General features: G+C 45.8%; 2 protein-coding genes across 3 annotated transcripts; both read left to right on the top strand.

The window, feature by feature from the left end:
* The first annotated feature begins 3,329 nt into the window (after window positions 1-3,329).
* On the top strand, window positions 3,330-19,968 carry LOC136438774 (uncharacterized). Of its 2 annotated transcripts, none has more exons than XM_066433727.1 (5): window positions 3,330-3,430; window positions 9,230-9,380; window positions 10,270-17,093; window positions 17,316-17,400; window positions 17,709-19,968. In XM_066433727.1, the coding sequence occupies exons 2-5, from the start codon at window positions 9,275-9,277 to the stop codon at window positions 17,975-17,977; spliced, it is 7,284 nt and encodes a 2,427-aa protein (XP_066289824.1). In that variant the 5' UTR covers window positions 3,330-3,430; window positions 9,230-9,274; the 3' UTR covers window positions 17,978-19,968. The 2 variants fall into 2 exon arrangements, with proteins under 2 accessions (XP_066289824.1, XP_066289816.1); XM_066433719.1 differs by lacking the exon at window positions 3,330-3,430 and adding an exon at window positions 7,399-7,516.
* Window positions 19,969-24,435: 4,467 nt separating this feature from the next.
* On the top strand, window positions 24,436-27,694 carry LOC136438791 (surfactant protein C-like). Its single transcript, XM_066433737.1, has 7 exons — window positions 24,436-24,464; window positions 24,603-24,760; window positions 25,442-25,576; window positions 25,823-25,954; window positions 26,167-26,277; window positions 26,394-26,586; window positions 27,159-27,694. Exons 2-7 carry the CDS (start codon window positions 24,614-24,616, stop codon window positions 27,296-27,298), a joined length of 858 nt encoding a protein of 285 aa, XP_066289834.1. The 5' UTR covers window positions 24,436-24,464; window positions 24,603-24,613; the 3' UTR covers window positions 27,299-27,694.
* The last annotated feature ends 87 nt before the right edge of the window (window positions 27,695-27,781 follow it).

Raw genomic sequence — 27,781 nt, forward strand, 5'->3', positions numbered from 1 at the left:
AGCTAATTACAGTCTATAGATGCACAGACCACCAGGTATTGTGCTCGACGTAGAGTATTCTATAGCGCACAAATAAAACGGGCTCGAGCGGTGTTTGCTTAGTGGTAGAAAAGTAGTAGAAACCATTTTTTTCAAACGTTAGATTGCGGATACGTTCTATCACTTCTTAAGTGCCAAAATTGTCAATTTGAAAGCACCTTTTGAAAGCAAACACCTTCCAGCATCTCACTGGTGAGTTTGTTTTGCCAGATTTAGTCACTAAAGCAAACTAGGAAGCAATGTGTCGGGTCATGGCTGATTCGAATCTGAGTTTCAATGCGATCGATTGATCGGGGTGCTTGTGGCATTCTGCTAACAATACCCTCGGGCGACAGTAGAACAAAGGGCGGTTTACGGGCCGTTAAACTAAAGCGGGCACTGGTTTATCACTGAACTGTGCTAAAGTGGCCAGACTTTCGCAAAGTGGCGCAATTAGTCGCCTGATTTGCGAACTTTTGGAAATGATGAAAAATTCGCAGAACGGCGCAATTTACATATTCCATAATATCTTCCCTATGTCGCGCTAAGTGTCATAAGTGAATATTTCTTTATACCGGCATACCTCTTTTTGCTGCATTGGTGCGACGCACTTGTCAGTGATGCTACAAAATGCTTCTTGGGCCGATAACACTGTACAGCATAAATCTGTTCAAGCAGACAGACAGAGCCGAAAACATAGACTTCCGAGGCGAAGGCAAACACGGAATGTAAACCGTCAAAGTGCAGCTGGGTTCTTGGGCAAAGAGGGGAGGAGGTAAGACGAAACACAAAACACATATTCGCGGTGTCATGATTTCGCGAAAACTGCGTGAATAAAACCACCACGAACATTTCAAGATTTACAGTATACAGGTCATCTCATTCTCTTCCTTGTGCGTGACAGCCGTTCAGATGAATGCCCTCGCACCTTTTAATCTATCTGTTGGCGTTAACCCACGTCCGGTTTTCTAAGTAGCCATGACGTCCATTCACACCATGAGGCTTGGTCGGTGATTTATTATTATCTTTATTTCCTCCGTGACAACTTTTCAGATGAATGCCCACACCTGTGCCATAAATAAAATGCCCACACCTACCTTTCTACCTATCTGTTGGCGTTGGCCCACATCCGGTTTTCTATGTAGCCGTGACGTCCATTCACACCATGAGGCTTGGTCGGTGATCTTCTTATCTTTATTTCCTCCTCTTAAAATTTGAAACGTCCGAGACAAAATATTAAAGTTTATCATTTTTATATATTACAAAACAGCTCTTTAATAGATCCAGGCGATGGCAGGGTGGTAAAAGAGATAAGAATGAACCTCTATAGATTATGACTAACACCGGTACGTACAAATGGACAGTTCGTCCTGGATTTGTATCAATAACATCGGTACATCTTGTTAACATGTTGTGGCGCCGTTAAACTGTCTAAATATGCTACTTCCTTGATGTTCTAAGCTTCACTTTGCTTACAGCGTTTAGCAACAGAACAATGGTTTGACGTGTTGAAGATATCGAAATGTCGCCAAGTTGAAACACTTTAATATAACCTACGTGCATGTAAAACAGACATTAAAAGAGATTAAAGAAAGTTGTTAATAGCAGGCACTTTTGTGGTAAAACGTGCCATGTAGGCGGACGCATTCTATTGCACGTCGCCAAGCTATGGCCGCCGATAGAATTATAGGTCTGTATGATCCATGGTTGAAGTGTCCTTGACCTTTCGCTGCCGACGTCAGTATCAAACAGATCAAAGCTAAATTGTACACACGTAGCTGAATTCGTTGCTTAACTGTACTATCCCCCTACTTTGCCGTACTAACTCAAAGGTTGAAATTTTTTTGCTTGATAAGTGTAGAAATTATTCTAAAATATCGCGTTCAGTGTTTGCGACGCCAAAAGGTCAACGAAGGACAACATGGTCGACTACAAAACGATTCGTAGAAACGGACGTAGCCGGAGGGAAAACTCAGCCTATGTAGGATTGTTATGTAGCCCATACTCGCCACATGCAACAGGTAAAGTACAGGGTGGCTCAACTGAAATGTGGTATAGATGTACCAAATACCATAGATCATGATTACTTTTATAGTGTCCCTGGATCCCTGGGAAACATTTACCACTTACATGTAGTTATAGTTGAAAAAACTACCCAAACACAGACGCAACAGACACACCGAAACACAGATACAGGAAAACACAGACACACAGAGACTCACACACATACACACAGACACGCGAGCGCGCGCGCGCACACACACACACACACACACACACACACACACACACACACACACACACACACACACACACACACACACAGAGATAGACACACACACACATACAGGAACACAGGCACAGCGGACCGCTTTAGGAACACTGCCATTCCACATATTGTTAGACTTTTGAACTTAAGCTTGTGTCAAGGCTTATGTCATTATAAGTAAGATGTATTTAATGTAAGATTTTATGATAATGTATATTTTAGAAACGCAAAGTATATTTCCGTCGGTGGAAGCATCTGACCAAGCACGCTTTTTATTGTTTTAACGTGTAGTTGAGAACAAGACTTGTTTTAATTGTGGCGGTGCACGGTAAAACAAACCGCAATTCAGCCTCTGGCTGCGAGAGTTTTGTTGACAATAAAAACCATTTGATGATTGATGATGAAACACAGACACACACACACAAGTAAAACATCATATCGAGCATAGTACACTCTACACCGCCTTGCTGTGACTCGTGGGCCGGGCGACACAGGCGTCTACTCGGCAATTCGTAAAGCGAGAGCGGCGGTGGGATTAACAACCGTGTGAAATTGTTCTGTTCTGGATCCGTTTTAGATATTCTTTATTCTCATGACACTGCATCATGCTTCATACACAATGTGCATACGTGTGTGTGTGTGTATGTGTGACACGTGGACAGCACCTCTAATTCTTTGGCTGCGGAGCCAAGCCAAGCCGAGATTGAGAGAGAGAGTGGCGGGGGGGGGGGGTGATAGAAGGGGAGAGAGCGAGAGGGAGGGAGAGAAAGAGAGGGGGAGAGAGAGGGAGAGAGTGAGGGAGGAAGAGAGAGGGATCGAGAGAGAGATTATGTATAATATGTATTTGTGTGTATGTGTGTGTGTACATGTATGTATTCGACGGCAATTAAACGACCTTGAGTAGTTCTCTGAAAAGCTACGGGGGCTACATGTAGAACACCTACTTTTTCCTCGAAGAGGAAGCTTGGTCCGCTCAAAAATAGATTTGAATATTCATAAGTTCTACGAATTGGGCGAAATTGCGGATAAAGACCTCCTCCACCCTGCCAATCCACGGACACTCCGCGGACGAGCCTTCCACAGCGAGCAGACCTGCCCCGCCTACAGACCGATGAGAACTTCGCAGCTCGGCACATCTTAAAGGTAACGGCCTGTCATATACTTCGGCTAGCAAAAGTCACTGCCTACTTTTTTAACAGTTTTTCGTTTATAGATACGTAAATTTACGTTTCTGATGCTCTTTTCTCGACAGTTTTTTGCTTGTTTCGTGAGCGGGACAAATCAGACACCATGATTGGTTGAAAGGCTTGTACCCAAACGTCGTTCGTACAAAGTAGAAAGTATGCGGTTTGTGAATTTTAGTTTGAAGTGCTTTTTGAGGCTCTTGATGTTTTTCTTACTGGGTCACATCCCATGTCCCTTTATATCGACTTACATCAGCCCCAAATCCCCTACAGCGTCAGTCTTTGTCACATTAGCCGGTTGAACAGCGCTAAGTACTGCTCGCGGGCGCATGATCTATGGGTTGTTCCACGGGGTAGCCATTTTGTCGTTCGCAGATTCGGAGAGTTTTTTCATTATCCGTTTTTAACACATATAAAACACTGATTTGATTTTGAATATTTGTTTTTAGCAGTGTCAATTGGACCGATGAATTTCTGAGATCGGCCGCCGGGGCCAAAATAGATCTAGAAATTCTAAGGAAGGCTAATTACTTACTCTAACTAAGTCGAATTCTACTATTCCTATGTCCAGAAAAGGGTCTAGTGTGGACTGTTGTTCGCCGTTGGTTGTTTTGCGTGTTAAATTGAGTCACAGATCGGCGGAAGTATGGGTCTTTGAACAGCAGTTGATTTCTAGCTGACAACATTAGAAGGACATGTTCTCCCGACAGAAATAATATTAATATCATGACTTACATGACAACCAAACGCACAAAACGTTTAAAAAGTAAATCTTTCTTTATGTATGAAATTCATTGAGCGATCTGACGATTTTGGGACGCTTAGTCGTCGCCTATCGGGAAAAGACTCTAGTGGAAAGAAAAAAAGTTGCCACTACAGATGTGAGCTTTGGTCGCTGAAAAGTCACCGAATTGTACCTCAACGGTCGCCGACTGTCTCAGCAGTAAACCAGCAAATGTTGATAAGGTGGGGTCTCTTGTTGTTTTACGCGATTTCCAGCCAGCTTGAATCCGCAACTTTATAAAAAAAATTGCGGTCGTTTTTTTTTTCTACGTAAAACGTTGAGTTAAAGCCTATTTAGGCTGTTTTGACCATACATCGAACTTTGCCATTAAAAGCGCTGTAAAAAGATAAACCTGACACCATAAGGAAGTAACGCCTTGATGAACACGAGTGACGCTGATACATGACAACAGTTCATTATCTGTGTGCCGATGTAGGAAGCTGTCACTTTTTGACAACCTGTTTTCGTACCTGTTTCTTTTGAACAAATCATTGATACGTGATTTCCGTGGCAGAAAAGGAGGAAGAAATTTGCGTGTTGTGTACAAGCTTACTCCAGGTGTCTAGACCCAGAGTGGCGTGTGGTTTTATTTTCGTAGTGCACAGACGCAAGGCGACAATGTAAGAAAAGTTTTATCTTTTTCTTTGGGCGCAGCTTGATTTAGGGCCCGGTAACGTTCATCGTACAATCGTCGTTCGATTACAAACTGAGGTTGTTTTTGGGATAGACGTGCCCTTGTCGTACGAATTCAGCAGTCTTTATACTAAAAGGGTTTCTTATATCCTTGTTGGTGGTTGGTTCTGTCACAGCTGGCTTGAAAATTCTACTGTCACATGGAAATCGTACTACGGCCGTCGGCGAATGTGATCGCGCCGCTGATCCGTTGTCGTACCTCAGAAAACTGTGATTCCAGCGGACGTGAGCAAATTTGTCCCGTCAACCTATTGTCCCGTTTTGACATCGGGGTTCTAAGGTTTCAGTCGAGAAGAAAGCCATGGCCCCACGAAGGCTTTTGTCCTGTCGGCCTTAAGTTGACCTCGAGTCCTTGGGCTGGAGGTGGTGATCACTATAAACTAGTCCTCCTTCTATTTGGTGAGGACCCCTTTTGTATCTAAACCGAAAGGAAGTGTTTGGTCTTGATCTGTCTTTAAGCAGGACAGAACCATAAAGTTGACCCACAAAGCTCCCCAAGCAGAGGTTCAGCTCCGGCAGCTGTTTTTTTGACTTGGCTTCAGCGGTTATTCGTTGGGCCTTCTATTATGTCCTGTCTTCTTTATGTCGTATAGACATCGTCGGTATATACTTGCAATAAAGTCATTATCATCGTATTTCATAGCGATGCAGCGAAATGTGAGTTATGCAGTTAATTTCCCGATAAGCCCCTCCCATTTTCTGAACGCCCCTAGTATATGATTGTAAAGACTGGACTAAGCTGTTGATTTGAAACTTTTAACCCGGAAATATGATATGTATTGCCAATGCGCTTGTGACGTCAAGAGTGACACGTATACGGGCTGGGCCGGCGCCAATTCAATCACTTCCTAGAAGAAACTTGAGCTCATCACACGCCTTTGTGTAGTTGAGGTTGTTGTGCAGCTATGCAACAATGCAGAATTGATTTAAAGACTTGTTTTTCACGTGGAGTAGGAGAAAATTCTCTAAAAGAAACGCGCTTGTTTATATTTTTCAACCGATGGTGTTCCTAGTAGATAATCGATAACATGTTGCAAGTTGATATCTTGTTTTCAACACTTGTGTCCAGCGTTTTGTCGTAAGACAGCATAAAAAGAGTAACTAAAAAGCCTCTTTTTTTAAAGCAACCTGTATTACACAATGTAACTCTTACATACAGTATCCTGTACATACATGTAGTCTACAGCCCTACATATGGTGAAGACACACACGAGTAATTGACATATTTTTAGTCACTACAAAACAAAGGACATTGCGTAAATACAACGAAAGTAAGGCAAATTATACAAATATAAGATAAGCTATGATGACATGAACAATGAACTATTGGGACAGAGAGTCAAGTAAGCGATGTAGGTTTGAACCCATTGGATCAGGTCTGTGACAAAACTTATCAGCCTTTTCAGATTGGCGAAGTGGGCAGCTCGCTGCAGGGTGTATTTAGGGCCGGGCCGTGTAGAAAATAATGACAAATGCTTTCACATATGGATTAAGCGTATACGTATAGGCTGCACTTAGTACTAGATTGCGAGTAAACTATGTCTGATTTTGTGACTGGGCAGTGGTAACGGAATAGAAACTGAAATAAGTAACAGAGACGGGTAGCACCGATAAGCCAGTGGCAGACTGTTCCAATTTGGAACCTAAAGTGAGACTGTGACATTAGGTGCGCGGTCATTTAGTTTTTAGGCGTGTACTTAAGTATACTTGTGCATCTCCGTGCATCGCACGTCTCAGTGACCGCAAGGGAAAATCTTTTCGTAATAATTTGGCGTAGTCCAGAGAGATTCCCGCTTTATGCCGTTTCCTTCCCGCTACGACCCCCTAACACACACACACACACACACACACACACACACACACACACACACACACACACACACACACACACACACACACACACACACACACACACACACACACACACACACACACACAGAAGCACACACACACACACACACACACACACACACACACACACACACACACACACAAACACAGAAGCACACACACAGAAACACAGACACACAGACACACACAGACACACACACAGACACACAAAGACACACACACACAGACACACGCGCAGACACACACACACACACTTTCTTTAACGCTGCTTGTACATGTATAGACAAGGGCTGTGCACTAGGACTTAGCTGTTGATTTGATGTTGGTGATATGATATGTGGCCATTGTTGTAGAGTCAATAGTGATATGTACATGTATGCAAGCTGGGCCCGTGCCAAGACAGTCGTCCCTTCCGAGAACGAAACTAAACCCTGTTTACCTGAGGCTGTTGTGTCTGACTATGTAACAATACATCCGTGCAAAGGTGTTGCTGTAGACTTGTTTTCCACGCGGAGTACGAGGAAACTCTATGAGAAAAACATGCTAGTTTACATCGTTCAACCAATGGTGGCCCGAGATGATCGAAAACACGTTGCAAGTTGATATCTTGTTTTCGACTTTGTGTCGAGGTGTTTGTTCTAAGACAGTATAAAAGAAAAGATGCAAAAGCCTCATCAACAATTCGTGAACGCTCTGCTTCAAGACTTACGCTCAAAGGTAAGCTACGTCTGTAGAAAACGAAATAATGTAAATGTTAGTGAAAGTGTTTAAGTTGAATGCATTTTTGGACAGGCGCAGCTCTTACCCATAAGCGTTACTTCTCAAGCAGAGGGTAGGCCCCGGCTGATTTTTGACGCCTTTTAGGCGTTTTTGTCGGGATTTCAATTTTGTCTGGTTGTTCAGCTGACTCAATACTGTTCAATGTCCTAACTTTAGTTAGTTCCAAGAAAGGTAAGTGATTCTTCTTTTGTGCATGTGAAGACATAGATTTTAATTTTTTTAATTTATTTGTATGTAATTCTTCGCAGAGGAAGTACAGTGCTTCTAAATACCCTTAAAGTCAAGCTTGCGTGCTCTGCGAAAGACTTTCTATTGCAGGTACGGTCCATTATATCCCTCCCCAATTAACTAGGGCGGCGACGACCTCGATGCGACCTAAATACGACAGAGCGCTCAACGAATTCGATAGATAGAAATGAATCTTTTCATGCTTTGTGTTTTGGTGTGTTTTTTTAAGTCAAGGGTTAGGATGGTCTATGTTTGAATTCTATATATTGTTTTTGAGTACGTTTGTGACTTTTGTTTGCTTAATAAGTGAATAAATAGGAAAAATTGTGCAATGTTGAAATGATTTTTTCACATTATAAACAAGCTTCGTTCTTACCAAGGAGGAAGTACGAGGATTAAAAATCGTTTCCTTACCTTTTTTCCGGGGTCACGTCCCTTTTAGTCGGCCTATGTCCCACATCGTCGGTCTTTGATGTCCACTTTCTCCGGCTTAAACACCGATCCTGAGTCCTAACTGTCCGTCGCAATTAGCAGTTCAGTCGATGGTAGCATGTCGATTAGCGGCTCGACTAGTGAGAGGGCGTCTTCATGTCCGTCACATATCTACATTTCTATCTTTATACTTTACATTTCTACGTTTTGACGAATGTGGGTGTGGCTATGGGATCGGTTTATTCAGGCTCGCCCCGGGCGTATGTTTCAGGTGTCTTGTGCAAGGTTTCTCAGTTTGTCGTCCTCAGACTCGGCGGTGATTGTTTTGAATAACTTCTTGATTTCTGTTTTTGACAATAACAGTACGGTTTTTTTTTTTCAAATGCGCATTAAAAGTTTTTGCCCGCACCACACATGATGGCGTCCATGGCAGCACCCCACCCATTTCCGTTTCTATAGCCCTTTAGCCACATAACTTTGTGCAACTCCCTACAGCAGGGGTCTATTCCACTGGTAATGGTGTGTGTGTGTGATCAACTCCCGTACTCTTTCCAAAATGTGCTGAGCAGAGAAAGCAGTATGTACAGTTTCTTAAGTCTTTGGTTTTAGTGTACATTAGACAAGTTAATGTCAGAAATCGGTCGCAGGGGCCGAGTTAGACATTCCCCCAGAATGTTTACTCCTCTATACAACTATTAACTTGGTAGAGACAAGTTTTGGTGCCATTTAATTTGCTCTGAGAGTTGATTCCAGCCTTTTTTTTGTCGGTCAATTGACTATATACTACTCAGATTTCTGGAAAAAAAAACCCAAGAAATAATTTTTAATGGTCTTAACCCGTGTTTTTTTTCTGTCACCGTGGGGTCTAGGCGCAGGCGCCAACTCTTGCCCCCCCCCCCCCAGTTCTCAGGTGTCCACGGGCGCTGCCATGTTGGAATGTTACGTCACACATGCGTCATCTTGTCTCCAACTTGCCATTTCTGTCCACAGGCCGCATCAGAAAAAAAGGACAGTCTCAACAGAACAACGTACACCATGCCTCCTGAACCAAAAGGCCGCGCAGGGATGCACGCCCCCTGTCAACAGCCCGGAGAACTGCACCAGGTTGAGCACAACCTCCCAATTGCTATCGTCGGGATCGGTGAGTCTCCCTTCCATTTACATTTAACCATCTCCCCGCTGCCTTAATCTGTAACCATTAGGGAATTTGGTGCCAAACGGCAACTTGAGAGTGCTATTAAGGTTAAAACAGAGAAAGAAAATATGTCATTTGTCCCCATGTGTGTGTAACTGGGTGTCCAATTCAATTAACCATTTCAAACTGAAAGCATCACATAATCTCCAGGATTAGTATTGTATTCAATTCAATTCCTATTCTCCAAGATTAGTAAGTATTTAATTAGATAACTATGTCCAATTGTACATGTACATGTATCTAATATCGGTGACCAATTGGCTACTGTTTGGTCCTTTGACGACTGTATTTTCCACTGCTAGATCTGCTTGTAGATTTACCTCCACTTGCACGTTGGTTCCTTAACACCCCCTGGTGGTGGGGTGATGAGGGGTGTGTCAGCTTTCTCCATTCGTAAGCCCCTGTCACGCATCGCTAACCATGGCCCACGACCTTCTCTAAACGATGGTTAAACGTTCTTGTTCTTTGTACTTTCAGAAGTTTTCTTGCTCTTGTAATCTTATTATATGTCCATACCGTTTAATTTCAACAGACTCATTTCCATACTCTGGCGCTTTTCGAAATCCGCTCTCGAGAGGGTACGATATGGCGGGAGCGTGTGTGACTTGGGCGAAAACGAAGTTCGGGAGATGTCTGTGATAGGTGTACATTCTAATTTTGCTGGGGCTCCTATAACAATCACCGCCCGGGCGTCGTTTCCGCTTGGCAATGGCGCCAGAGTTCGGAAAGGGGTCTATTATTGTCCGGCCTTCGCCTTCGTCGGAGATGAGACTTTAAGAGTTCTGCAGAAAAGCCACTAGTAAGTTCGTAACACCCCCCCCCCCCCCCCTCTCAGGTTGTCGGATGCCCGGCGGCACCACCAGCCCCTCCAAGTTTTGGGACGTCATCAGTGAAAGGAGAAACGTCATCACGGAGGTCCCGGCGGAACGATGGTCCCTCGACGTCTACCATAGCCCGGATCCGCACCAGTCGGGCACCCACGTCACGCGCAGGGCAGGGTTTGTGGACGACATCGACATGTTCGACCACACCTTCTTCAAGATCTCGCCTCGCGAGGCCGCCATGATGGACCCCCAGCAGCGCCATCTCCTGGAAGTGACGTACGAGGCGTTTGAAGATGCAGGTATCGTGCCCGAGAGTGTGTCTGAGTCGTGTGGTGTGTTTGTGGGAATAGGCATGATGGATTACGCTTTGAACATGGCCGATGACAAACACCTCTTCAACTCCTATGCAAACACAGGAGTTGCGCATAGCGTTGCCGCCAACAGAATCTCCTATGCCTTCGATCTGAAGGGCCCAAGCCTTGCCGTAGACACGGCCTGCGCGGCGTCCATGACAGCCCTACATCTTGGATGTTCCTCCTTGAGGAACAAAGAGTGCGGCGTCGCCATCGTCGGGGGCAGCAACATCCTCCTGATGCCGGAGGTGACGGTAGCGTTCAGCGCCATGGGGGTGCTGTCGCCTGACGGATTCAGCTGTCCGTTTGACGCGTCTGCCAACGGCTACGTCCGCAGTGAGGGGTTCGGCGCCATCCTGTTGAAGCCCCTCGGCGACGCCATACGGGACAGAGATCACGTGTACAGCGTCATCAGGGGAAGTGCGATATCCGACAACGGCTTCAGTCAGAGCATCACCATGCCGTCATCGGGCGAACAGGAGAAGCTTATGAGAACAACCTACGCCCGTTTCGGAGTCCCCCTCTCAAGCGTCATGTACGTCGAGGCGCACGGGACAAGCACACCCGTCGGAGACCCTGCGGAGGCTGAAGCGATCGGTAAAGCCTTCGGTCGACGTCCCGCCTACCCGTTGAAAATTGGGTCTGCCAAGAGCAACTTCGGTCACATGGAGTGCGCAGCAGGCATGGTGGGGGTCATCAAGACAGCGCTGATGCTGGACAGGCGAGCCCTCTGTCCCTCCGTCAACTACACCAAGCCCAGCCCCAAAGCTGACTTTGACGAGCTCGGCATCTCCGTGCAAACTGAGGTGGAGACCTTCCCTGCAAACAAGAAAGTGACCCTAGGCGTCAACAGCTTCGGGTTCGGAGGGGCCCTGGCCCACGTGATCATGGAAGAGAACAGCGGTACGCAGTCGTCACGTCCGTCCTACAACAAGAGGAGATGGCAGTTCGGACCAAGCGACGAAGAAGGTGACTTCATCATTCTTCCGCTCAGTGGAAAGTCTTCGGATGCCCTCAGAGACCTTTCCTCCAAGTGGCTGACGTATGAAGAAGAGAAGGATGCCCTCAAAGTTTCCTCCTGGGTAGCCACGCGCAGGAGCCACTATCAAAACAGACTGGCCGTCGTGACCAATTCGGGAGCCAAGGCCAGAGAAGGACTACAGTGTTACGTCAACAAGATGGCTGCCGATGACGTCATCACCGGGACAGCACAGAGTTCCCGCCCGAAAGTTTGCTTCGTCTTTCCCGGTCAAGGGCAACAGTGGGACGACATGGGGAGGAAGCTGTATCAGATGGAACCGGTGTTCAGGGATACGGTCAATGCATGTGACCGGATCTTCACCCGAGTCAGTGGATGGTCCCTCTTGCAGAAGTCCGGGCTGTTTACTTCAAGCGACAGCCCCGCCGAGCTCACCCTCGCAGACATGGTAGTCTCCCAACCTGCGATACTTTTCACCCAGCTTGGCTTGTTTGCTTTGCTGAAGCACTGGGGCATTTCACCGGATGTGATCGTCGGACACAGTCTCGGAGAGGTCGCTGCAGCCTATGCGTGTGGTGGTCTGACTTTGGAGGAAACGATCCTGGCTATCCACATCAGAAGCACAGAACAGGCAAAACTACAGGGAACTGGGAGTATGGCGGCCATGCGCGCGTCAAGGGCAGAGGCCGAGGGGCTCATTGCCAAGTGCGAGGGCGTGAAAGTGGCATGCGACAACTCCCCTACATCTGTCACCATCGCGGGGGCAACAGACGCCATCGCTACACTTCAAGATCAGAATCCGACAAAGGTGAAGATGCTTCGTGTCTCCTGCGCGTTCCACACCGAACACATGGACCCGATCAAAGAGCCGTTTCTTGGAGCGATGTCTTCCATACAGGCGAGCGGAAGAGGACAAGATCCTGCACCTGTGTACTCCACGGTGACAGGGGGCCGCTACACTGGGAAGTTTGACGGTCAGTATTGGTGGGAGAACATCAGAGGACAGGTCAAGTTCACGTCAGCCATTCAAGCCATCATCCAAGACCACAGTCCTGACGTTTTCATCGAGCTCGGTGCCTCCGCCACGCTGTTGTCTTCAGTCAACCAGACACTCAAGCACGAAAACTGCCCGATGAAAGTCACCGTGCCGTGCGGACAGCGTCAGCAAAACGACCACAAGTGCATGCTGCGTGCCTTGGCCACACTCTACGTGAATGGAGTGGACATCAACTGGACAAATGCCACCCAGGACGCTGCTGAATGGTCGTCCGTCCCGACGTACGCCTGGCAGCACCAGCGGCACTGGCAAGAAGCCGAAACCTCGCGGAAGAGGAGACTGGGTCTCGAGGATCGCAGCTTCAAGGGACAAAACGGTGACGTCACCCTGGAAAAGTTTCCCTTCCTTGCAGACCACGTGGTGAATGAAAGCGTCGTGTTTCCAGGGGCGGGATACATTGAGTACATGGTGCAGATGGCTGTGGATAGCTCTGAAAACCCGGCGCTCGAGAACATCCAGTTCAAACAAGTCCTAGTCTGGCCAGAAGGCAGCGAAGTCAAGAAAGGCAAAGCCTCGGTACAGCTGACATGCACCAAAGAGGGAGGAAAGATGGAGGTAGCAACAGACAGAGTACACGCAGGATGTCATGTCAGCAAGTCAGAAGATGCCAGGTCAGAGGGCGGTTTGGACACCATCAAACCTTCAGAGGACATGAAGACAGTGGCATGTGAAACATTTTACCAGGGGTTCAGTGAGTTGGGATTGCTGTACGGCTCCGAGTTCCAGGTCGTGAGTGAGGCGTTTGTGGGGGACTGGGAAGCCATCGGGTTCCTGAAGCCGGCAACGGATGCACAGCAAAGGGTCCAAACGACAACGTTGGACGGCTGCTTCCAGGTTGCCCTTTCTGCCATTGGACCAAGCTCGACTCTGTATCTTCCTACTCAGATCGCCACATTCAAGATGAACGTGCCCTCTCTACCGCTCGGGGAGCCCATGGTAGCTCGTGCCACGGTCGTTTCCCGTACCAGCATGTCTTTCCACGCTAACATCACACTGGCAACTGCCCAGGGGAAGATCCTTGCACAAATCGACGGCTTCGAAGCGACAAATGTTTCAGGCATCAAGACAGACGTAGACACGGACAGCTGTCTGTATGAAACAACATGGCAACCTGTCATCTCTCCTCTGCCGCAGACAAGCATCTTCTGTGACCTGTTCCAAGAAGACCGTCTTCAGGAGAAGTACGGGGACGACATGGAGATGATAGAGACAGCGGAGCAAGCCTTACCTAAGCTCAAACGTCTGGCGCTGTCCTACATTCAACATGCACTGAACACTGTGCCAGAAAATGAGATCAGTTCAAGGAACAAGAGGTACGCAGAGAGGCTCAGAACCATCGTCGATGCTGGAAGCAAAGACCAAGGCGAGCCAATGTCTCTGGAAGACATCCACAAGTACCTGGAAGAGGTACGAAAAGAGGTGCCGTCGATGGAGCAGGAGTTCAGCATGCTGCGGCGCCTCGGAGACATGTTGCCGACCAGTCTTCGCGACCCGTCCGCTGCCCTGCCAATTCTCTTCGCTGCTGACTGCCTTGCCGAATACTTCATGGACTCCGTGACAACAAGGATGTACTACCGCGCTTGCGCAGATGCCATGGAACAAGCTGTGAAGAGCGCACTCCAGCGTAAACAAACCCTTCGGATTCTTGAAGTCGGAGGTCGCATGGGTGGACTGGCTCGTCACCTACTGAAGCCTCTCAAAAGCATAGGAGATGCGGGACACATCGAGTACGTCTTCACCGATCTGAACACGACCTTCTTCACACACGCCAGTCAAGTACTTGAAGACTACACCTTTGTCAAGTACCAACAACTCGACATCGAGGCAGCGGTGGCTCCACAGGACTTCGTCCCGGGTACGTTTGACATCGTCGTCTGCATGGACACCCTTCACTCGGCGGTGGACGTGATGGAGGGCTTGGAGAACATGAAAAGTCTTCTCTGTCCTGGCGGCTGGCTCGTCATGTTCGAACCGACAAACGCTTTCCACATGTGCGAGCTGGTCTTTGGGTCACTGGAACTGTGTTGGGTGTATGACGATGACTACAGGACGGATAACTGCTGGCTCTCGCGAGAAGGGTGGAGCAACCTTTTCTCAGATGGAGGGATGTGCGATGTTGTGAGCGTGTCTTCGCCCCAAGAGTTCTTCCATTCCATCATCATTGGGAGAAAGCCAACACCGCCACGTGCAGTCCCTGCTATCTCGCATAACGCTGACGACCAGCAGTGGCTTCTCGTGGGTGATTCTATCAGCCCTCTTTCCAACGCAATTCAGAGGATGCTGCCCGACAACACTATGGTACATACCATCGGCGACAGGATCGACATACCAATCGAAGGTCCTCCGCTGAAAGTCGTGTACGTCTGGACAGGAGAGGACAAGTCCCTGAAATTCACACGTACGCTGACCAAGGCCCTGTACCAGGCACCTGGGAGAGTTGAGATCATGTGGGTTTTCACGGTAGGCGGTAGCGTGGAGTGTGCGAGTCCGACGTCGTCCCTCCCCGTGGGCTTCTTCCGAGTCGTGAACAACGAGATCAGAGACCTCCCCATCTACACGGTAGATTTACCGTCAGAAGTCCTGAACGGGCTGACAGGCGTTGTTGAGACCCTTCTCAAGACCGACCCACCAGCGGAGAGGGAGTTAGCGATCCGTAACGATGAAGTTCTGACTCCAAGGCTCCTCAAAACGTCCATCTCAGAGAGCATCGCCACATCTCCGTCGGGTAACTGGGCTCTAGACATCGCCCCCGGGAGGACAGGAACATTGGACGACATAGCGTTCTACGAGCAGGTGTCCACGTCGCTGTCATGCAAGCAAGTCAAAATCCAAGTTCATGCGGCAGGCTTGAACTTCAAGGATGTAATGATGTCCCTCGGCCTTCTCGAAGGTCTCAACCTGCAAAAGCAGTTTGGCCTGGAGTGTTCCGGGACAGTCGTGGAGATCGGCGAAGACGTCAACAGTGTCAAAGTGGGAGACGAGGTCATCGCCTTCGGAGATCACTGCTTTGCGTCACATGTCATCTGTGACGAGCACTTCGTCATGGCAAAGCCTGCACACATCAGCTGGACGGACGCAGCCGGGTTCGGCGTGGTCTACCTCACCGCGTATTACGCCTTGATCGAGAGAGCACGGCTCCAGGAAGGACAGACGGTCCTGATACACTCTGCCTGTGGTGGGGTGGGACAAGCAGCGATACAAGTGGCAGGCATGGTCGGGGCCCGTGTATTCTGCACCGCTGGGACTGAGGAGAAGCGAGACTACCTGCGACAGATGGGGATAACACATGTCTCCGACTCCAGGTCGACCCAGTTCTACCATGACGTCATGGAGTGGACGGATGGCCAGGGAGTAGACGTGGTCCTCAACTCCTTGTACGGCGATCTGCAAACCACGACTATGAAGTGTCTAAAACCTGGGGGAACCTTCTGCGAAATCGGGAAACGCTCGATGCTCGAAAGCGTTGGGATGAACATGGGCCTGTTGTTGAACAACAAGGCTTTCTTCTCCGTTCAGATCGACCTCCTCATGAAAGAAAGACCAAAGTACGTCCAAAAGATGATGGAGACAATCGGCTCTCTTCTGGAGACGGGTCGTCTTGGTTCTGTACCAACGACTGTTAAAGGCATCGACGACTACAAGGAGACGTTCCGCTGGGCGTCGAAGGGCCAGCATATCGGCAAGATCGTCTTTGAAGTGACTAGCAAGTTTGAACCGGAGAACCTGGTGCCTTCTTCGTACATCCTCGTGGCAGACGGTACCTACGTCATCACCGGTGGGTTTGGTGGGATCGGACAGGCCCTGGCACGCTGGGTGGTGGACCGGGGAGCAAAGCACGTCGCCCTCCTGTCGAGACGCGGATGCAGAACAGCCGAAAATCGCCACACAGTCGAGTACCTGGAGTCCACCGGAGCCAAGGTGTACACGTTTGAAGTCGACGTGTCAGACAAGACAGCCCTGAGGAATGTGCTGAATCATCTCAGAGCCGACACCTCGGTCCCTGCCCTGAAGGGCGTCTTCCACCTGGCCGCTGTCATTGATGACGCCAACGTCTTGGACGTGACGGACAGTCAGCTGGAAAAGTCACTGGCGGCGAAGGCATGGGGAGCCCTCCATCTGCACGACCTGACACAGGAGGATGAGCTGGACATCTTCTTCCTGCTGTCCTCCGCAGCTGCCACGTGGGGAAACCCGGACCAGTGCGGGTACGTGGCCGCCAACAGCGTCCTGGACGCCCTGGCAGAATACCGACAGCGGCAAGGTCTTCCGGCACTGTCTGTACAACTTGGGGCAGTCAGAGGCGTGGGGGTCTTGGAGGGGAACACGAAGGCGTCAAAGATCGTCCATGGGAAAGGGTTGCTGAGTCTGCACATTGAGGAGATTCTCCAGATGTTACCACGTCTGCTGAAGGCCAGGGGCATCCCCATGGTGACACTCGCCAACATGGTACGTTAAACTTCAAAGATATCACCGTCACATAACTTGAATAGCATGTTATTGAATGTACTGGTTACCATCTTATTTATATATAACAATATTTCATAAAGTTACAATTTCTGCACACAAAAACTGTTTGTTTTGTTTCTCTTGTTTGTTTTGTTTCCAAGCCTTTACCTGTTGATATTTCCTTACTGACCATCTATTTGTTCTTTCCTGTATTCTTTGCAGGACTGGACCAAAATTCTGCAGTATTCGTATCCTACCAGCATGAAGATTCGACACCTCGCAAGTGGAAACAGCAAGCCGAAATCCGGTAAGTTCTCCTTTTGTAATCGTCAATCTTTTTACCTTCACTTACTTGATTTAGAGGACCACAAAATGCCAGGTTGATAAGCACAGAGCATTAGCGTGCACATTATCCGATAGATTATTTCTACTGTTATCCATGGATTAGATTAGTTTTTCCAACGTGTTAGATGTTAGCAATAGTTCAACTGTCATGTGCATAAGGTGCCATACATTGTACAAGTTAACATTGTCACACAACAAAGTTCTTCTTCTTCAAATACATCAAACGTTAAAAGGTTTCTAAGCACGATCTTTGTACATTTTTCCCACCAGTTGACACTGACCTGAACGAGGACGACCTGCGGGAGCGAGTGCTGGAGCAGCTCGGACAGATCCTCTGCATGCCGCCAGACCAGATCGACCCCGATCAGCCCATGATCAACTACGGAGTGGACTCCCTCATGGCGGTGGACGTAGTCAACTGGATGAACAAGAATTTCGACCTCAGCGTGTCCCAACTGGACATCTTGGGCGGAATGACAGCGTCCACCATGGTGGGGAAAGCTGTAGTTGGGGAGGTAGCGCTGCCCTTGTGCAAGTAGGTTGGGAGAAAACATTGCTGTTATTTTCTGTTCCAGACAAAAGCATGTTGTTGTTGCTTGTTTTGTATCTTTAGTTGGTCTACCATGGTGGGAGAACATTAGTTGGGGAGGTAGCACTGCCCTTGTGCAAGTAGTTTGGGAGGAAACATTGCTGTTATTTGTTAAAACAAATCTTAATCATGTTGTTGTTTCTTGTTTTGTACCTCGATAAGTTGGTCCACCATGGTGGGAAAAACTGCACATGTAGTTGGGGAGGTAGCGCTTCCTTTGTGCTAGAAGTTCATTGGGAGAAAACATTGCTGTGATTTGCTGTCTTCAGACAAAATGCTAATTCTGTTGTTGCTCCTTTTTTTGTATCTTCATAAGTTGGGGTGAATGACTTTTCAGTAAATTTGAATGATGTGGAGTAGTTTTGATTTTACAAATATCTTTGAATTTGGGGTTGTGTTTTTTTATGTGACGAAGAAATTAATAACGGTAACAGCCAGCAGGATCAATTAGTAAAGGGATGATTTAAACTTTTGTATCGGTGAATGGGAATCAGAATTTTTGTGTGTTGAAAGTACGAATCTGAAGGTTTAGAATCTATACCAGAATCTTTATATGAATGGACTTTATTGCTTGACAATTGTACATAACATGGCACAATTAATGACCAAAACTATTAGACACGAATACTGCAAAGATAATATATCTTGCATTTAGAACTTCAAAATAATATCGATAACAGTTACGTTACCGTCACAAATGGATGATGCCTGACAATTAAGTCCTCCTGCAGGCTTATTTGTATTTTGAAAAAAATTACTTATTATCTGACAACTGGCGTTGAGGTAGCACAGTCAGAAATCTGAGTATACTATAGCTTGTGAATATTGTTTAACAAGACTTTGTGTAATAGTTTTAAACTCCGTCTTCAATGGTTTTGAATATAATGACAGGGATATACATCAAGTCAATGGCGATGTACAACTCTATGAGTCTGAATTTGAGGTCAAAATTCAAAGAGAATCTTATTAACACAAATGTATATTGGACTTTCGTAAACGTCTTCTACAAGTGTAGATACACAAAAATTGTGATATATTGACATGGTATACCAATATGGCATTGACTACTAGTACAGTTTCTGATATTTAAACATTCTCTAATCTATAACCTGGTTGCGCATTATATATTGTCTATTTGTAAAATATAATCGGTCAACTTATACTTCATATTGAATCAGACTACAGTATCACTTAATGTGAATGTGAGTTGTTTGTGATCTGAAATATTTGTTATTGACCGATTATCTTTTGGATATATTATTTCAGTCGTGATAATGTGGTTTTAATTTTTATGACAATGTTCTAATTTATCAATGTTTGGTGAAGGAGAGCAAGTACAAAATGGATAGTACATTTGAATATGTTATTGCACTTTCATTAATGTGGTTTTCATTTCTTGTAATGATATATTTTCATTTGTACCACTGGGGAGGGGGTGTACTGGAGAACAATTCAAAAGTCAGGAATCCAACAAACAGGGTAACAGTTATACAGATACAGAAAATCTAAATGAACAACCTTAGCTGCACTCATGATAGAAATACTTTTTATAAGAGTGTACGCCTGCCGTAGGTTGTAATGATGCTAGTTGTAGTCGAGCCATTTTCAGTCCAACACACACATTATCGTATTGCGCGTGACCCTTGACCTTCGACATGTGACCTGCACCTATGAAGGTGTTTGGTTGAGTGCAAGTACAAAATAGATTGTACATTTGAATATATCATTTCACTGAGATAAATGTGGGTTTCATTTTTATGATAATATTGTTTGAATCTTTTGGTGTTTGGTGGAGAGCATGTACGACATGTATGGTATGTCTTATTTACACAAGACAGTCTTCATGTAACCAAAGTCTGTCAAAATGTAATGCTGTTTAAGCAAGATATCCTTGTTTTCAGGTGTGTTATTTGGTGTTAAGAATAAAAGTGTGTGAAGATACTTCTTTTGTTTGGTTGTAATGAGTTCTTAGACTTTGTTTCAAGGAAAACAAAAAAGAAATACAAAGTTCTCTATTTCTATCCCGCAGTTTAACATAATATGAAAGGAGCTATACTTAGATATTCATTGAAAGAGAATAAATAAGAAAGAACTGTAAAATTCACTCCTTTTGCCTCCCTAAAACCCACAACACAAGGTTGTTTACACACACACATCATTAATCAATGGGAGCAGTTTTACCACTGGGGAGGGGGTTTACTGGAGAACAATTCAAAAGTCAGGAATCCAACAAACAGGGTAACAGTTATACAGATACAGAAAATCTAAATGAACAACCTTAGCTGCACTCATGATAGAAATACTTTTCATAAGAGTGTACGTCTGCCGTAGGTTGTAATGATGCTAGTTGTAGTCGAGCCATTTTCAGTCCAACACACACATTATCGTATTGCGCGTGACCCTTGACCTTCGACATGTGACCTGCACCTATGAAGTCACAAGGATCTCCCAGTATGCCCTCAGGGCACTATCCTCGGCGTTAGACGCTCACGTACCATGTTTTGTCATGCAGTGGACTTGGAAAACATTTACAACCTTAAGAAAATGCTTCTCAGATCTTGAGCTTGTAAGGACCGCGTTGAAAGCAATGGGCAGTCCTAGAATAGCCTGCATTGTTGACAGAAAGATAAAGCGTTTGTTTCCATGGACTATTTCTAGAATAAACCATATTTTCATCATATACGCGATTGAAAATGTTCTGAAGATATGCCCCTACTTGATATCAACGTGTAAGAAACACATTAACATCTCATCCCGGTTTTCTTTTGAGGGCTACACGTGGCTCAAAATAAATTTAAGTGTCTTCTCATGCATTCATAACGAACTGCTCACAATCGCTAGTACTAAAACAAGCGCCCCAGCCGCCATATAGACTTTCACTTTACTTTGAAACTCGACAGTAAAAACTGGAGACATTAGTCATGCCTGACATTGAAAATACATCTAGTGGAGTTCTACACATCACAAACATTATTTCGCCGCAGTCGTCCACATCGACGACATGGGCGAATTCGAGTTTTAGTGTCACTGACTAATCAAAAGATGACCTATGTGAATGAGTTTTGTTACTGTCAGGTCTGTGTAATATCGCGTTTCCTTGTGACACCTGGCCTCGACAAGAACAATGCCAACACAGATACCTGGATTAAAGATGGGCGGGTCCTCACAGTGATTCTCGGAGGAGGAAACAACCGACGGACATGGAGTAGACTCACGGGTGAGTCGGACTGCGGCCAGATGGTGACCTTGACCTTAACTATAAGAACTGTCTGTCTGATATGTTAAACTCGCCTACAGAAAATAAATCCATAATGTGTCACGCCGATCAAAGATCAAAGTTACCTCCATAAGAGACGGTTAGTTCTACCTCTTTCTGTCACAGAGAAAAAGTTTCCCAACATCGTATGTACAACATAAACATCAGGGGAGGGGGGTAAAGTAGAATCTCCCAGTGAAAGATAATTGGTGCCCCGGCCTTGACATTTTCCTGTGGTGTGTGTGGATGATGTAATAGTGTCATTTAAGGTTTCCACTGATGTCGCCAGGCCGACTGACACCTTTCTTGCCTACCGGTCAGCCACTTGATACATGGAGATGAAGTCAGACGTACTCTACATTATTCTGTGAAATAGCTAGAAATATGCACGTAGACACGTGCCCAAGTATTCTCAATGTCTCCTACGGTGTCCGACAGTGGAGAATTTCGCAGGTCCGAATTATCACCTGTTTTTATGCCAAATAGGACACAAACCTTCTCACATAAAACCGTGTGCGTGGGGTTTGCATTTGCGACACACTCGACCCATCTTGTCATGTTTATGACCAGTCAATGCTCCGAATCTAGAAGCCTCTCGGCAGGGACAGGGTCAATGCCCCGTGCCTCGTCCTTGCCGGTGTCTTTGTCTTTGTGCAGTACAGAAATAGATTTGAATATTCATGAGTTCTTGGTACAGGAAACTGTGTGCATGACGTGGGTTTACTATATGCCATACTATAAAGTGTCAGATATCTTTAATTCGTCCCAAGAAAAAGCATCATTTAGATATACCAAACTCATCAGATACCAAAGTTACCTCGGCCAATAACGGTTAGTATAGTTCTACCCTCTTTATGTCCGAGATAAAAAGTTTCCCAACCTCACAAACAAGACAAACCGATGTTAAGTTTTCCATCATCAGGGGATGGGGGCAAAGTAGAAGTTCTCAGTGAAAGACAATTGTCGTCCCTTGACATTTCCATGCTATGTGGATTATGTAATATTACAGTGTCATTTAAGGTTTCCACTGACGTGACCAGGCCGACTGAGACGTATCATGGCTAGTCAGGGCCAGTCGAATATTAGATAAACTTAGGCATTATCCATATTTGGAAAATATATAGAAGTATACATGCGCCCAGGTATTTATAAGGCCTATCCGGTGTTCAATAGTGGAGGTTTGGTGCAGTCCTGAAATCTCATAATTACCTGTTTAAATGCATAGACAGGTATGCAGACCTGGTCTCCGTGCAACGATCAAGAACAGTGCATTTGTTACAAATTTGATAAAAGTGTAGAATCTAGGCTACGGAGTCTAAGTGGAATACATTTTGGACATGCGCATGTTCTCGCCTACAAGCTTGTGGTGTTTGTTTGTTTGTATTGCATACTCGGTAAACCGTATCAAGGCGTAACACACCAGGTTTGTACTGAAGAGTACAAGCTGCATATCCGGACAGATCTATATGATCCACACACACCGGGAAGGATCCCTACTCTTTTCGATAAGTGTGTTGGGTTCTTTAACGTGCTTGAGGTGTGGCTCTCCTCAAACACGGCACCTCCATTTAACGTCCTACCCGAGGGACGTCCCTAACCGAAGTTAGGTACTCATTTTCACCTGAGTAAAGTCTTTCCCAAAGGCACAACGTCAACGGGACAAATCAGGGAACCCCGGATTCGAACCCGGTATCTCTGGGTTCTGGGGCCAAAAACCCTGCCACTGCGCCACCGCGACGCCGCGTTGCAACCATGCCCGCTCCATCCTGCCCTACCCACGGGTTCCCCGAATCTAGAAACTTCTCAACAAAGGAAAGGTAATCGTCCCATGCAAGGCTCCGCCTTAATATTAGTCGAAGTGTAAGTAATTTTTCGGTTGTGCAATACAGATATAGATCTGAACATTTACGAGTTCTTGGTACAGGAAACTGTGGACGTGCAAACTTACAATTTGAACTGGCGCCTGGCCAACAATACCAACACAGACACCTGTATCATAGGTGGGCGGGTCCTCATAGTGATTCTTGGAGGAGGAAGCAACTGACGGCGTAGACTCAGGTATATCTTGGACTGCAACCAGATTACAATCTTCAGCCTTATTACATGAACTGAGTGTCCAATATTTTTTATTTGTATCAAGGAAAATACATCCTGACAAATGCGACACGGCGATAAAAGACCGAAGTTACCTCCGCAAAGGACAGTATTTCTGTTCTGCTTCTGACCCAGAGAGAACGTTCCCCAACCACAGGTGCAAAACAAACCACAGATGTTTTGCCTTCATCAGGGGAGGGGGGCAATGTGGACACTCTCAGTGAGAGATAATTGTTGCCCCTTGACATTTCCTGTGAGGTGTGTCGATGATGTAATGATGGCATAAAATGTTTCCACTGAAGTCGCCAGGCCGTCTAGCACGACACGTCTGTGGCTAGCGACCAGGCGCCTATTAGACGAACTCAGATAATACTGTAAATACAGAAATGTTCGCGGCGGTTTTATGTTCGCGGTTTTCACGGCGATCGTTTTACCGCGAACATTTTTGTCCGATACTGTAATAATATGTGACTATAGCGCTGCCGCTAACTTAAAACCACCGCGAACACTTAATTTTCCCCTTAGCGCGAAATAAAAACCACGCGAACTGAAATGCATTTACAGTACCTAAGCTTGGGAAAGATGTAGAAATTGTTAACATACACCAAGACTCTAGCCAAGGTATTCTCAAGGCCTCCTACGGTGTTTATACTTTTTTGCAGTCCCAAATTATCATATCCGTTGAAATACCCTACAGGAATGATATTTTGTTCTTCACGTAACGATATAATACATGACCAAAATATTCGGTACATATTCGATAAAAAGATATTCTAGATTTTAGACAGACTCTTGCCTACAATCTTGTGGGGGTGCATTCGCGACCACGACCTTCATCCTCCTCTATCTCCGATCAATCAATTCTCCGAATCTTTAAAGTTCTCGGTACAGGAAGGGTCGATGTCCTATAACTACTACTTTTAATTGGTTCTTAGAAGCGTAAGTAATTTTCCTTTTGTGTAGAACAGAAATAGATTTGAATATTCACGAGTTCTTGGTACAGGAAACTGTGGGCTTTGATAAAGAGCCCGCCTAATCTCAGTACGTGCACACCACAGTCAGACTTCTACTGGGTACAGACGTCCCGGTGGGTCTGGTGGGTTGGTTGTAACTTCACACACTTAACCATACCAGCATTCAATACATTGCTTACGACAAGAATCTCAGCTCTGTGTGCTATATCTTATTCTTTTACTTAGGGGTTTATTGATTTTGTTTCTTACAGAGTTATCGGCAATGACGTCTTCCGTCGAGAAGAAAGACCTGCCCCACACTGATCTGTCGACGATGGCGTCCAGTGACGAGAAGAAGGACCTGCCGCCTCCGTCTTACACCGAGCGGCCGCCTGGAGGAGTGTTCCCGGAGGAGATCGCTAAGATCAAGGTGCCCTCTGTTAACAGTGGCCGCCCTCTGTTAACAGTGTTGACGTTCCCCCCTTAGCGATAGAGCACTGTATGACACCCCCCTCAACTGAAGAAGTCGTTGTACTAGAGTGCACCCATTGAAAAAATTTACTATGCTAAAAAGATTGTGCTATTCAGAATCGCTTTCTGTGACGAACCTTAAGACCTAACTACGGTACACTTATAGGGGCATGAATGCGATGTGAATTAGACAGAAAAACTTCAAAAACTGTGACAAAATATGAAAACGAGATGATAAACAGCCATCCGGATATCCTGGACACTTAAACCACCATTTTGGCGTCGTTATAGTTTTAAAAAGTGTCCTTGTCCTATTTGCTCACTCTCCGGACATCCTTGCTCTGTCTGAGACAATCACCGCCCCTTTTCCTGTCAATCAAAAATTATTCCGCTCTACTTTTCATTTTTAGATACAATTACTCTTTCCCATATTTTCCAGTATAGTCACATTACATTATATTTCATAGCTTTTTTCCATCAAATTCACATAAAGGACACATTTATACACATGGTAGTGTACATATTGTATACAAACGCCCAGGACAAAGAGTCGCTGCTATATTCTTGAATCATTGCTTAGTCGTGGCCAAGAACTGCCCCTTTCCCCTAAACCTTACACTTCGCATTTCCCCTCCCACAGCAGGAGACCCGAGCAGGGGACAAGCTGCGGCGGAAGAAGATCGTGATCGGTGTGGTCTGTGCTGTGCTGGGGGTGCTGCTTGTCGTGGGCCTGGTCAAACTGGGCGTTCATCTTTCCAAGGACCCAATCGTCAAGGTATGTACAAGAACGACCTCTGAATTCATTGAGTTTAATAAGGAATTTCCGCCTTATTTTTTGTCGCAGCATGCAGTGTCTATGATTTTTTAAAGTCTCTCTTATTTTCCTTCATGCCTCGCTCCTTTTGCACAGTCTGCACAGTTTCGAAGCAATTAACAAAACACACCCGGCCCTATTCCAGCTGAACTGTTTCATTCAAAGGCAGTCTGACTTTGTTAAACGTTGACTTTATTGTTGGTTCAGCGAAACCTGAAGTTCCGGGATGGGAACAAGTTGTTCTGGGAGACCGTCGAGACCGACGAGGACGAGGGTACCGACACGTTCTACACCGAGAGCGACAACGGTGCAGCGGCGGTCATGTACGACCACAACAAGGTAACTTCGCAAAAAAAATGACACACTATTGTCTAACATGTTTCCCAAGAATACGTGCTTAGCTTACATAGTTCATGTCCTTTTAGGAAATGAATGATTCTTTGTGTGCCATGGATTTTGCAATGAATCAGTGGGAATATTTCACCAGGAAATAACGCATTGAATTTGTGCATGGTTACAGTCCTTTCTAATACATTGATATATCTTAAAAGGATCTGAAGGCTTACAAGTTCACTGGGCGAGACATCTGCTACATCGTGCCCGAAGACGAAGGAGAGGACGAGAAAGCGAAAGAAGCTGCGAGGGAGCTGGGGAACAAAGAGGTATAGCTATGGCAATTAAATCATCGTTGGTGTTTCTTGATTAATTGACGATTTAATTGACAACATTGAAAGCTCTGTATGCAAAGCACGAGCGTTAACTGCTAACATTTTTGTAGGAGGAGTCAACCCAAGCCTCCAAGAACGGCGGCCGCAGGAAGATGTCCCTGGACGAGTCCCGTACCGACGCCCCTGAGCTGAGTGAAGCGATGGGGCTCTTCTGCGGAGACCTGGAGCCCCGCTGGGCCACCATCGAGCTGCCGGACGACGACGATGCAACTGGCGGCATCGTGCTGATTGCTCCCGATCCCGGTATGTTTTCAAAAACCCATCTGAAAGGGATTTTATTTATGTTTTGCCTCCGTGAAAGACAGAGGGATTGTTTTCGATGTGTTTCTGTTTTGGTTAGTGTCTGTCCGTGTTTTTTTTTAAACACAATATCAAGAGGGAAAGAAAGTGAGTGGGATGGGAGTAACTATAAATCTATCGCTACAAGGCGTGAGATCTTTGAACGCTGGTTCATCAAAGAATATTGGAAGCTAAAACGCGATGACTATACAACAAGAAGAAAAACAATGTTTGTAGATTATAATGAAAGCTCATCTGTGTTGGTAGTAATCATAATACAATGCTAAACTTTCTTCCAACACTAAGGTATTCACGGATCGAATTTTCGACGACCACTGTCGCCTTCTTCAGGATCAATAATCCCAATCAGCCTTCATTATTGATCCTGAAGAAGGCGACAGTGGTCGTCGAAAATTCGATCCGTGAATACCTTAGTGTTGGAAGAAAGTTTAGCATTGTATAATGTTTGTAGATGTGCGCCCCTTGGAATATTTCGCGTCCTGTTTATCATAACGCCTTCTTGTCGTTCCTCACAGATTCGTCAGGTGGCGCCTCTGCTGAGACGAGGAGTCGCGTGAGACGGGGGTGGCTTTGGGGACGCCGTCGCACCAACAGGCGCTGGCATGTTTCACCTACCTGGAACCCGTGGGGCTTTAGAGTCACCTGGTACTTCTAAAAACGGTTAATCCAAACCGGGGATAGTAACAACAGTTTCTATTACAAGCAAATATGCTTTAACAACACAAGGGAACTTTCATCGCAAATCAAAATCTATGTTCTGTGCGAATTTAGAATGGTGACTTATGCGCAAAAGTTGAACAAGCTTAAGTTCATAAGATATGTGAAATGTTGATAAAAATTCTGTTTCAATATTGACATACACTATTAGTCTTCTACGTTGTTTGTTTGGTCCTAAGCTTATCTCACTTTGCTATGCCGCAGTGACTTTCACTTGTATAAGAACTATATTCATGGGTATTAAGATAAATGAGAAATGCTAACAGATATGTTCCTAGGCATAAAGTGCTGCCAATTGTTAAAGTGTTCAGTAATAGAATCATACCATAACTGACTTGTTCTCGTGTCCATTATTGATATCTTGTCGTAATCAAGAGTCGAGATCACCTGACTTCCTTGTCACAATTAAGTCTAACTTAGA

Source organism: Branchiostoma lanceolatum, chromosome 1, assembly GCF_035083965.1.
Source record: "Branchiostoma lanceolatum isolate klBraLanc5 chromosome 1, klBraLanc5.hap2, whole genome shotgun sequence".
In the NCBI taxonomy this organism is placed as follows: Eukaryota; Metazoa; Chordata; class Leptocardii; order Amphioxiformes; family Branchiostomatidae; genus Branchiostoma; species Branchiostoma lanceolatum.